A 12,319-nucleotide genomic window follows, 5' to 3' on the forward strand; every position below is an offset into this window, starting at 1 on the left:
ATAAAAGAGACTCTCAGAGTAGCATCTTAGGTATGGTGACATAACCAGGCCTGCATTTATCTCCCACAGGAAGCAGATCACAATTATTGAGTTCAACATGGGTATAGAACAATCACACTCACTCAGGTCTACAAAGGAGTTTCATGGTTTGGCCATTCCTGGTGTGCTTTAAAACAGGTGGGGTTCACCAGATCTAATGTGTGTTGGGGTGCTTCCCATTGCCTAGTGAGCACACATGTGAAGAGTGGACCCATAATGAACATAGGGACAGGCAGAGTAAATGGCCTCAAGTTTCTACATTTGGCTAGCTTTCATTTGACTGTGATCATTTCATCCTAATTGTGGCCATCTATTCTTCATGATAAGACTCACCCTTCCTGTACTCTGCTTTATTACTGCAGAACATTGCCATTATTTGGAAAGTGCCCCTTTTTGTGCTGTTCTTTGGGGTGACTTTGAGAACTAATTGTCCTTTCAGGCATCAGACTGATCTTTGTGAAATGACTGGCATCTGTTTAGCAGCATATTCCTTTAGTAAATGGTACTAAAGCCCTGGTGTGGGGGCTGGGAAGATGGCTCAGCTAAGAGAACTATCTGCTTTCCCAGAACACCTAGGTTTGATTCCCAGCACCCACACAGCTCCCTATACTTGTCTGTAACTCCAGTTCCAGGTTATCTGAAACCTTGATCTGGCCTCTGACTACCAGGGATGTGTGTGGTACACTGACATACATGTAGTCAAAAGAAATTTAATATCCAAGGCCCAGACAGATCTCTCTTCCTAAACCAAGGGTTTTCCAGAAGTTATGTTTCATTTTAATTTTTTTAAGAATTAAAAAAATATATTTCTTTTATGTGAATGAGTGTTTTGCCCACATGTATGTATATATACTGTGTACATGCCCTTGGTGGCCAGAACAGGTGTTGGATCTTCTGGAAATAGAGTTACAGACAGTTGTGAGCCATCATATGAGTGCCAAGAACTAAACCTAGGTCTTCTGCAAGAGCAGCCAGTGCTCTTAACCACTGAGCCACCTCTCCAGCCCGCTGTCCCATTTTATAGCTCATTTGTTCGTTCAGCAGAGTGTACCAGTTATGGGAAAATAGGGACTTCCAAAAAAATGTACTTTAAGAAAAGTTATCACTGGCTTATTAGGCAAGAACCAGCGAGTTTGGAGAGGTTTCTGGGGGTTCCTACCCCCATATAGCCAGGCAGAACTGAGCCTGCTCTTCAGAAGTCTTCATCGTCTTAGTTCAGAGAGCTGGTCCCATGCCTGGGGCCTGCTTTTGTGGCCTGGCCTTGCACAGTGCCATTGTTCTCGGGTGGCCCTTTAGCCACTTGTGCTTCATTTCTTTGTCAGCAAGTGGAGGAGATGATTGTATTATCCACCTTGCAACCAATCAGAGAATAAGAGCCTTCCATTCCTAAAGACTGGGACTGCTGGTGCCTAAGAAGAGCTAGGAGATAAGCCTTTGCGCTGCCATTCAAGTCTCCACTGCCTGAAGGCTGCCTAGCCAGTGCTGGAGGGCAAAGGTGGGAGGGCCCATGGCATTTTGTCTGCTTCTTTTTAGGTCCTTTAACTGCACCCCCTCCTCAGAGCTGCATTTTGAGACAAGGCAGAATGGACTTAGTAACTATAGTCTGCCTGCCTTTCTCTGATATTTTTCTGTTTTGTCTCACAGCTATTGCCTACGTGTTGGTCGGCAGTGGTCTCTATGATGAAGCAATAAGGCATTTTTCAACAATGCTCCAGGTAATACTCTCCTTGGGTATGTGAGTATGAGTGTTTAATATGATGCAAGGTGAACCCACACATCTGCAGGGCTGCAGTGAAACATGATGCATGGTTGCAGGGAGTGGAAGAAGGCAGCATTGACCCATTACAGCACTTGGTGCCAGCCCTTGAAGGGTCACTTTACTCTACAGGATGTAAAGGGAATCAATGTTGGCTGAGTAGCCTGTATTGTCTGCACCATCAAGTAGTAGATGTGGCCTTTTGCTGCCAGGTTGAACAGAAGTAGCTCCAGGTCACTTTCCTCTGCCACGGAACCTCTATGAGACACAGACCCTCCATGAGACTTAGGCAATTGAGACATGGACCCACTGTGAGAGGTGGATATTAAAGTTGTGTCCTTCTAGGACAGAACTTGAGGTTAACTTGTTACTGCTCATGGATCTGCTTCTCACTTTAGCAGGGAATTGTGAATTGTGAAGCTGCTTGGTGGAAGGCTCGGCCATGGCTTCTTAGCAAATAGTTACAGTGTAGTTAAGAGAAAAGAGCCTGGTGTAGCAGTGCACACCTGGGATCTGAGAGGGGATTGGGAGATCCAGGCTGGCCCTGGCTACAGAGCTAAAATCCTGTATACACATGCACAGAGAGAAAAGAAGGGGAGAGAATCTTGTGGAAGTGTGCCTGTGCATGCTGTGGAGGAGCCCTGCTGCGGAAGTTCTATCCTTCTCACAGCATCGCTCACTTGTGCTGTTTGTTGGAGTTGGTCGAATTGTTGATGGCTCTGGTCAATGCTCTACAGGAGAAGGGCCTGGACTCCACTGTTAGAAACTCCCATGCCCACAACCTCTGCTCTGTGCCTGCATATGTGAATCATAGTGACCACCTCTAGAAATGTTCTTTTTGGTTTAGATGAAATACCCTATAAAGAACCTAGTGTCTAATACCTTGTACATAGAGTGCTCAGTAGGCAGTCTGAGTTTTCACTACTCAAATGTCATTGTTGTAAATTTGTCATTGTTGCTTAGAGGGGCCAATAGGTGGTTCATAGTCCAGCAGATAGACTTCACTTTATGAAACTTCAGCTCTGCCTGTGTTAACAAAACAAAACAAACCCCCCAAAAACCCCGACAACTGGATTATGCTGATAATTCTATATTTTCAGAAAATTCATGAGATAGTTTGGTTATTACTTTGAGGTCCTTAAGTCAACCGCTCTTGTTTGGGGGTGGTCACACAAGCTTTTGTTTTTCAATGGAATTTGAAATGCAAAGATAGATGTCTAAATAGGTTTTCAAATTGCAGTTCTTTTTAGTGTTGCAGTATTACAAACGGTAAGTAAGACTACCACAGTAAACACTGGACCCAGTTTAGAAGGGAGATCTGAGGCATTTTTCTCCTATTAGAGTGTGAACCAGGCCAGATTCTGTTCAGCTTCTGAGATCAGATGAAATTGGACTCCTTCAGGGTAGTCTGGTCATAGACTTAAGCATACACCTGCCCCCAACATGGTTTCTCTGTGTACCCTGGTCTGCCTGGAACTTGCTGTGTAGACCAGGCGGGCCTAGAACTCAGAGATCTGCTTGTCTCTGCCTCCTGAGTGCTAAAATTAAGGCATATGCCACCACAGTCAGCGACTTAAGGCATTTTTTATGAACAGAAATCAGTTCTTTTATGATGCCAACTGCCTGCAGATGTATAATCATTTAGTTCAGCTTTATATATATATATATATATATTATTGTGGTTGATGATAGTACTAAAACATTAAAATAAACAATGTCCTCAATCTACCATTCTAAGGTCATTTAAATTGTAAACCTATTACTGTTTGGATTTTATGATCTGAATACATGTACTACAGATTTTGTATTAGTGTTTAAATTAGTGCTGTAATCAGTCTGTGGGTGCCACCTGGAGCTGTAGAACACGCTGGTCTTCTATTAGTCAGAATTTCTCTGTGCAAAGAAAGCACAGTGTTTTCCTTAGGCTGAGACACAGCCAGTGTTTACTGTAGGTCATATCAAGTCTGGAAGGCAGGACCAGGGGGTCCTTTGAGTGCATTTATCTCAGGGCAGGAGAGTCCAGCTGCTACTTGCAGTCTCCTGCTGGCTTCCCTGGTGCTTCTAGACTTCTCCATTTCAGTGAGAAGTGTGCACATATGGGTGGGAACAGAGTGGAGTGTCCAGGTTGGGCTTATGATTTTTTTTTGTCACGTTTCTTTGTAACATGATTATGCTAAGTAGAAAACTCAAAGATTCATAACAAATGCTACCATTTCCAGTCATTTTCTGCCAAAGCTTTCCTATATTAGGTTTGTTTTTAAGAGTTGATCCTTTGGATGCCCTGTCAACAGTGCATTGTGACTCTGGACAAGTAGGTGGAGGCAGATGGAGGAGTAGCTGCTGTCAACTCCATTTAGCCAGAACTACATGGGGGGTGGATTTTGCATACATCAGTCTCTTTAGGTTGAATGCTGACAGCATGTTTGCCCTTTAAATCAAACTGTTTTTGCATTCTTTATATTGGCAAATGGTGTAGTAAACCTGACTTTTATCCCATGATCCTTGTTCCTATCCAGAATTTTAGGACCTTGAACTTCTCAAGCTGCTGGTGCTCGGGTTCTTTGCCCTCTCCAAATTGTAACTGACTAAGCATCTCTAGGGACCTCTTTCTGCTATGCTGGCACTGACCAGTTCTACCTGTTACTGGTGGAACCCTCCAGATGTACAGCGGTTGTTTTAAAGCTAGTGACCATCCTAAATAAATCACACTGTGATATCTACCCTCACACAGATTTTGGTTTCCTTTAGTTCATGAACAGATTTTTTAGACAGCTGTGGACTATAGCACAGAGCAGCAACTTCTGATTCCACTTATGGGCAATGACTAGGGTGACCATGGGGGCTTGTTGTACAGTTGCTGCATGGATGAGATGGTGTGTGTGTGTGTGTGTGTGTGTGTGTGTGTGTGTGTGTGAAGGTTGAGTTCCACAGAACTTGGATGAAAAGTTTCATGTCTTCCCATTATCTGCTCTGTGTCATCAGGATACAAATCTGAGGTATTCCCATGGTCTTCATCTGTGTGTTCATCCCAATGCTTGTCACAGAAAAATGTCCTCTTTGTGTCTAATGCCTTTAATTGATCAGTTACCTGTTTTCTCTTTCTCTCCTTCCTTCCTGCTTGCTTCTTCTCCCTCTTCTTCCTCTTCTTCTTAAAGATCTCACTATGTGGCCTAGACTCTCAATCCTGCCACAACTTCCTGAGTACTGACTGGGATTACAGGTGTGGGCCATCATATCCAACCAGCCTCAGTAAGCAGGCTTTGTAAATGTCAGTCTGCACTGTAAATTGCTCACTTATCTATCCATCCATTCATTTTGAGGCAGTGTCTCACCTTGTAACCTGCACTGGATTTGAACTTCCAGCAACCCTCCTGTGTCTGCCTCCACAGTACTGGAATTAACGTGTGAACCATCACCAAGGACTGAAATGCTGATTTTAGTTTGAGTTGGGCTGACTTCATATTAGAGTGCTGGCATCACTTCCATGTGTATCTGTGTACTACAGTGGTGATCTTGAATGCTGAGCGTTTGTTTGTGCAGTTGCTGTGCCTCTTTGTCCCTGGTGGAGCAGGTACCTGGACATTTAATGCAGCAGTTGGACCTCTGTGTGGATCAGATGAATTCCTAATGCAACTCTGCTTCTCACCTTCCATCCACAGAAGAACTGCAGACACCATATGGTGTTTGTAACATTTTATAAACACCCTCTAAGTAAATGAGCACCATGGAGGCAGAGTTTAGCCCATACCGCACCCCAGATGTCTTGCTTTTTCTGACTTGACTTTGAACAGAATGACTTTCTAGTTTGGATTCAAAAGCCAGCTTTATGGTAGAAAAAAAAAAAAAAATCACCTCTACTTTATTTGTTGTATGTGTATATGTGAATACTTGCTGGTATGTACCTGCACCAGTGTGTGCTTGGTGCCTAGACAGCCAGAAGAGAGTGTTAGATCATTGTGAGCCACCTCATGGAGATGTCAGGAAGGAACCAAAGCCAGGTCCTCTTCAGGAGCCAGTGCCCCTAACCTCTGAGCTGTGTCTCCAGCCCCTCATGTGTAAAATTAGAGTCACTACATCTGTAGTGACTGCCTTGGCTGAGCAGTTGTTTTCTGTTGCCATGGCCAGCCCCCAAGATGCTATAGCTGCATAAACTCAGAAAGGTTGGGAAACTTAGTTTTCATGAAGTGCACTTAAAATACTCAAGAGCCTATTAAAAAACTAAACTGGTCGTATTTGCTCAGTAGTCTCAAAACTTATGCACTGATCTTAACTTATTTTTAGAGACAATGTATTTTGTTTTGTTTTAGTTTTTTGAGACAGGGTTTCTCTGTCTCCTGGCTATTCTGGAACTCATTTTGTAGAGCAGACTGTCTTCAAACTCACAGAGATCCACCTGCCTCTGCCACTCCAGTGCTGGGAGATTAAAGGCATGTGGCACCATTCTGAACTGTTTTTTTGTTTTTGTTTTTGTTACAAAGATAAAAGCTTTGTCTTATTAATAGTGCTAAAGATAATAGGAGTATATATGGTTGTATCTCCCCCCATCCCCTTTTTCCAAGACAGGGTTTCTGTGTAGCTTTGGAGCCTGTCCTAGAACATGCTTTGTAAACCAGGCTGACCTCAGACTCACAGAGATTCACCTGCCTCTGCCTCCTGAGTGCTTGTATTAAAGGCATATGCCACTACCACCCAACTATGCCACTACCACCCAATGGTTGTACCTTTTGTTTTGTTTGTTTTAATGTACCTAGCCTATCTTGGAATTCGGCTTCCTGAGACCCTCTAATGGGACTCTTCCACTTTGTGGGGCCCAGCATGGCTTAGCCCAAACCAAAGGCCACATATAAATTGGACAGGTAGAAACAAATGGTCAAGTTGTAGCATGTTGGGAGCAGAAAGGTTGCTCAGCCTGTTGCCTATGCTACCGAGTGCCTGAAGGTAGCTAGTCCTGCTGGCCAGTGTAGTAGTACAAAGGGAGCCAAGGTCCAGAGATTTTCCCGAAGCAGCACATCCCAGCTCACACTCAAAAACGACCGCTGGGAGGGCGGATGCACCTATTTTTAAAACTAGTAATATCTGTACTTAAATTTAGGAGGATTAACACAAAATTCCAAATAAAGTTGGAGAATTGTCATATGTCCTTCTGTGTTGTTACTAAGTGTTTCTTAAAAGGCAGGTTCAGTGGACCAGAGAAAACCCCAGTGCTGCACAGCTGCACACAGGGATTGCAAATGTTAAAGCTCCCGAGGGAAAGGTATCCAGACTTGTCAAGGAGGTCAGGCTACACCTGAACCTGGGGTATGGTGGGGATGGTCTCCCTGCAGGATGTAACAATCCTGCTCCTCTCAGAGCCATCGCAGCTGAGCTCTTCTCCACCCCCCTAAGGCAGCTTCCCAGTAGAGGTGTTGGTTTCTTCCCACTCTAGCCCAAGATTTACTTCTTCTATTTCACTTTGCTTAAGGGGAAACCTCTACATCAATCTTCTCCAGCTCCAGTGAAAAGTTGTTACAACTGCTCGGTTCCCAAGGGAGTTTCTCAACAGAAGTATCCATTTCTTCTTCTGCTCTGCTCCCAAGGGAGCTTCCCAGCAGAGACTGCTCCTCATCTGTGAAGATCTTTACCTAAAACTCTTTTAAGAAAGAGATTTATTTGAGAAGGAGGAATCCAGGAGAGTGGTTGCCTCTGCAGGATGGAGGACAGCTGATAACTGAACAGGCAGAAGGCCTTATATAGGGCTTCTTACGGGTGGAATTTTTTTCCAGAGAGAAGATTTTCTGGAAGAGGATTGGTCAGATTTCAATTCCCTTGAGCTTGGACAAGCTCATATTGGCTAGTTATCCTGCTCAGGGATTGTTTGCTTTTGTGTTCAGTTGTTCAGGACAGAGTTGGCTCTGGTTTCAGGGCTGACCTGTGTTTCTTTCACTGGCCCTTTTTAGCCTTTAGGTTCTAATTTCAGAGCCAGGGCATATTTCTTTAACTGGCTCTGGTTCCAGGGCCAAAGTGTATTCTTTGGCCCTGGTTTCAGGGTCAGGGTGTGTTTATTTGGTTCTGGTTTGGCTAAATTGTTTCTTTCACTGGTTCTGGGTTCAGAGTTAGGGTGCTAGATTTTGCGCTCAGGGGTTGGTTGGTTTTCTGCTCAATGCTTGGTTGATTTTTCTGCCCAGTTATTGGTTGGTTTTATGTTCAGTTGGTCAGGAGCAGAGTTGGCTCTGGTTTAGGACCAAACTATATTTCTTTTCACTGGTTGTTTTTAGCTTTTTTGGCTCTAGTTTCAGGTCCAGAGTGGGTTTCTTTCACTGGCTCTGGTTTCAGGGCCAGGGTGGGTTTCTTTGGCTGGCCCTTTTACCCTACAGGCTGCAATGCTGGGGATAATTAGACCTGGGAAGAGTTTAAGAAGAGGCCTGAATGGGGGCTGCATGTGGGCATACTTTACATCTCAAAGCTCAGCTGAAGGTGGCTGAAGTTGTCAGTGTGCCTGTATTTCAGTTAGCACTTAAATGCTACAACTTTTATCAGCTTTTGAGCAGCATTTGTTTTTAAAGTTTGAAATATTATATTGCTATAAAAATGTCCCTGCTGAAGTGGCTAGAAGCTCCCATGAGCTATTTCATGAGAGGCATCCATGATAAAGCTCTGTCGGCTTCAATTTACCCTGCAGCTGGTCCCTATTCCATCAACCACACTCTACCATGTCTAGCTAAAACAGGCTTAACAGAGTAAACCTCAGCCTGATGACTTTCATCCCCTCTGAGGCTTCTCTAGCTATCCATTGCATGCATGCCTTCTGTTTGTTGCTAAATAAATCTGACCTGTGGTTAGACTCACTCTGTGCTAGGTTCTCTGTGCTTCAAAGACACTGGGTTCCAGTGAGTGACAGGTATGCAAATGAAAAATAACGATGTGATACTGAAGCTATACCCTCTTGCAGGCCCTTTGCTTGCTTGCTTGCTTGCTTGCTTGCTTGCTTGCTTGATTTTTTTTGAGGCAGATTCTCACTGTGTATTCCAGGTTGACCTTGGGAGCCCCATGCTTCAGCCTCTCCAGGGCCAGGGCTGCAGGCTAGAACACCAGCTAAGATACGTTAGACTTATAATTTAATATTTGTAGGTCATATGATACTATTAATTTAATATTTGTAGGTCATGTGATACTGTCTTTTGACTTAAAATGTAATCTTAAATGTGACTTCAGGCTGTGTTTGTTTGTTTGTTAGTTTGTTTGTTTTTTGAAGAGGTAGGGAAAGTGCCAAGGATGACTCTGGTCCTGCTAGGTAAGCATCACCATTGAGCTACAATCACAGACCTGCCAAAATCTGCCAAATTCTTCTTCCCATTTTTGTCCCCTTTTCCTTTTATCCTTTTCATTTTCTTCTTTTTCTTTTTTCCTCTTCTCCCTATAGGAAGAAATCCTCCTGCCTCAGCCTCCAAGTGCTGGAATACAGACAGAAGCCAACATGCTAGGTTCCGACTCTACTTGGATTTACTTATTTATTTACTTATCTATGTGGTTAGCTAGTTTGGTGGATTGTGACAGGGTCTCAAGTGTCCCATGTTGTCTTTTGACTTGCTATGTAGCCGAGATTGTCTTCAAACTCTTGATCTCTCCTTCTCTACCTTCCAAGTGTCCCACTGCTTGGCTTGCACTTGGACTTCCAAAAGGCTGTCTTATTCAGAATCCCATGTCTTTCTTCTGCCGCCTCACTTGAGTCCCATCCAATCACCCAGTTCTGCATTCCCTTCCAATTTAATTCATGAGTTCACACTCCACACACCTGCTCTTTGCTCCATGTCACCCAGCTCTGCTGCAGCCGAGATCCAGACCCCTCTGCTTGTATGCTCTGTTCTAGCCACACTCAATGATCCCCTTTTCCAGGGACCCATGGGATGTTTCCTGGCTTACCTTGCCACTATTCCAGTTACACCCCAGAGCAATATGATCCCTTACCTGTTCCTCCCTATCTTTGTAGCCTTGCACTGAAGCTATGGTCTTGCCTCCCAGGCTGCCCTCTGTCTGGGTGGTGATCTGGGCTCTTCCCCAGACTCTACCCCCTCCACTGTCCTCAGTGGGACAGGCAGCTCTTTCTTTCTTAGGGAGTCCTTCTGTTCTTCCTGAAGGCACACTCACTTCTCAGTGAGATGTCACCTTGTTCCCATATGTGTGATTCTTTGGCTGTGTTCCAAGAAGACAAGAACTCTTCCCCTTCTGTATTGTCTTTACTTGCTCTTCCTAGCACACAGCAGGAGTGGTGTAGCTATACATTGTCTCCTGGCTTAGAACCCGATTCATCAGCAACAAGCTCCAAGTGACTGAATGACTAATACCCACACAGCATATAGTGGGAGTGGAGGAGAAAGCATATTTCATTTACAAGGGTTCTGGAAAGAGTCAGGAAAGATCTTGGCATGGAAGATGATTCTTGGGTCCAGGGCTGAGGTGTGTCCCAGGTGGACCCGGGACAGATGCTGTCACCCTCAGCCAGGCTAGTTGCTGGGAAATGACTGGGAAGTGGTTCTGGTTTTCTGAGCATGAAGTGGGCTCATGGAAGGTAGAAGGAACAGGATGACCGGTGAGGTCAGAGACAACATTCTGCAGGGCTCTGCAGTGTGGTCTTACTGCTACTGCTTTCAGTGAGTGAGCATGTGTAGACAACAAGGATGAGTCTGATACAGTGATTTTTCTGTGATCCCCATGTGCAATGTGCATGTGTGTGTTACATGCTGTGGTGGGCCCATGGCCACACTGGGTGGCAGCGTGAAATACAATGTTGTTGGGGTTGGGTGATGGCACAGGGGAGTGGCACACCTCAGACATCTGGGCATAGAGAAGAATCCAGAAGATGGTGTGTGTGTGTGTGTGTGTGTGTGTGTGTGTGTGTGTGTGTGTGTTTGGGGGATGCGGGATAAGGTGGCACTCTGAGAGCCAGCATCAGCTCTAGGTGAGGTCAGGCACATTCATAAGGTAACTGTTTATTTGTATCTCTGTTTCTGATTTACTTTGTGGTTTCCTAGAGTAAACTATTCAGCGCAGAACTGCCTGTTTGGTACATTTGAGTCACACGAAATCAGCCTAGGTCTGTTGTCCACTGGGATGTTGTTTCAGGTTTGAGGACAGGATGCATGGAGTCCAGGCCTCCTGTGAGAACTGTGTCCCAGACCCTCTCCAGACCCAAAGCAAAGCAGGCATGTGGTAGCTTTGTCCTGCTCTTGTACCATTTCTTGTCCTTTCCACACCTATCTGTCCCCACTCAGCAGTCACCTGCTCTGCCTTCCTGCTTTAGTGAGGGGTTAGATCCTTGGCGCCCTTTACAGTTCTTCCTAAGCCCAGGAAAGGTTTGGTTCTCCTTGGTTTTCTATCATGTCTTGCTTAACATGTGCTTTCTGTCTGTGGATGAATAGACAGAGGTATGTTTTAAATAACTGACAGGAACACATAACTCTGAGGAACATGGGTCATGTGTAGCAGTCACCTCTGCCAGAAGAGTGGCTGCTGTCCTGCAGTTTCTCCTGTGTGTACAGTGCCTGTAGTCACCTGCTAGGACTAGCGATTGCTCTAAGATGTCATTACAGCCTGCGCTCCTGTGACCCTGTGGTTTGGCTCTCCTCCTTATATACACAGACAGCCTTCATGCAGCTGCACATGGATTACATATGACAGGCTAAGACTTGCATGGGAGCTAGGAGAGAACCCGAGAGAGTTTTTACCGCGGGAAATGATCGAAGAATGCTTGCTCTTGTTGGCTCTTTATAGTTTTCATTTGTTGTTGTTTTGAGATAGGATCTTACTATAAAGCCTAAGTTTGCCTCAAACTCTGGTTTCTCCAGCCATATTCTCCCCAGTTGCTGGTGTTAGAGATCTCTCTTTTTTTTTTTTTTTTTTTTTTTGTTCCCTCCACAAAGGTTCCAAGAGAAACTAGTAGGGCAGTTGTTGGGTTGAATTTCTGTGACTTTTTGCATATGGTTTGCCAGATTGCTGTCTGGGCCCCTGGACCACAAGGTCCTTATTCTATGTAAGCAGTCTAAGAATTGAGTGCTGAGTGTCCTCCCCTTCATTTGTCTGTATTCAACAGCATGGATGTTGAGGTGCTCTTTGTCAGTAGTGGGGCAGACACAGGTCTTAACTGAGCAGAGTATTTTTCTCTGACGGGCTTAGCCCAGGGTGATTCTGTACAGCTCAAGTTGCACCGGGACCTTGGACCTTGTAGCAAAGAATCCGAGAATGAGGTGAAAGAGCAGAGACCCAGCATAGACTGGTACTCCTCCCACCCAGCTTAAGAGAGGGCATGCCTCTAGCCTGGGGCAGGGCCTCTGTGGAGGGACTGCAGTGGGGTTGTCCTTACCTCTGGAGGTGGTTTGTAAGCCATGGAAGAATGAGAGAGCAGGCCACAGAGTCAGCTATTTCATTCCCATGGCTCCTCAGCACACTGTGGGGTGCATTGCTGCCCTTCCTTTGTCTGAGGAGACTCCTGCCTCCACAGGTTAAGGATGGGCATATGCAGGGCAACATGGAGGGGCATTAGAAAGCCAC

General features: G+C 45.1%; 1 protein-coding gene across 13 annotated transcripts in view; it reads left to right on the forward strand.

The window, feature by feature from the left end:
- Ttc13 (tetratricopeptide repeat domain 13) overlaps nt 1-12,319 on the forward strand; it is a 54,854-nt gene that overhangs the window by 12,627 nt on the left and 29,908 nt on the right. For all 13 annotated transcript variants that reach the window (XM_051201660.1, XM_051201661.1, XM_051201666.1 and 10 more), the window contains one exon: nt 1,684-1,754. In XM_051201660.1, the coding sequence (XP_051057617.1) occupies nt 1,684-1,754 (71 nt within the window). The remainder of the gene's footprint in view (nt 1-1,683; nt 1,755-12,319) is intronic.

Source organism: Phodopus roborovskii, unplaced genomic scaffold (genome assembly GCF_943737965.1).
Source record: "Phodopus roborovskii unplaced genomic scaffold, PHOROB, whole genome shotgun sequence".
Taxonomy (NCBI): domain Eukaryota; kingdom Metazoa; phylum Chordata; class Mammalia; order Rodentia; family Cricetidae; genus Phodopus; species Phodopus roborovskii.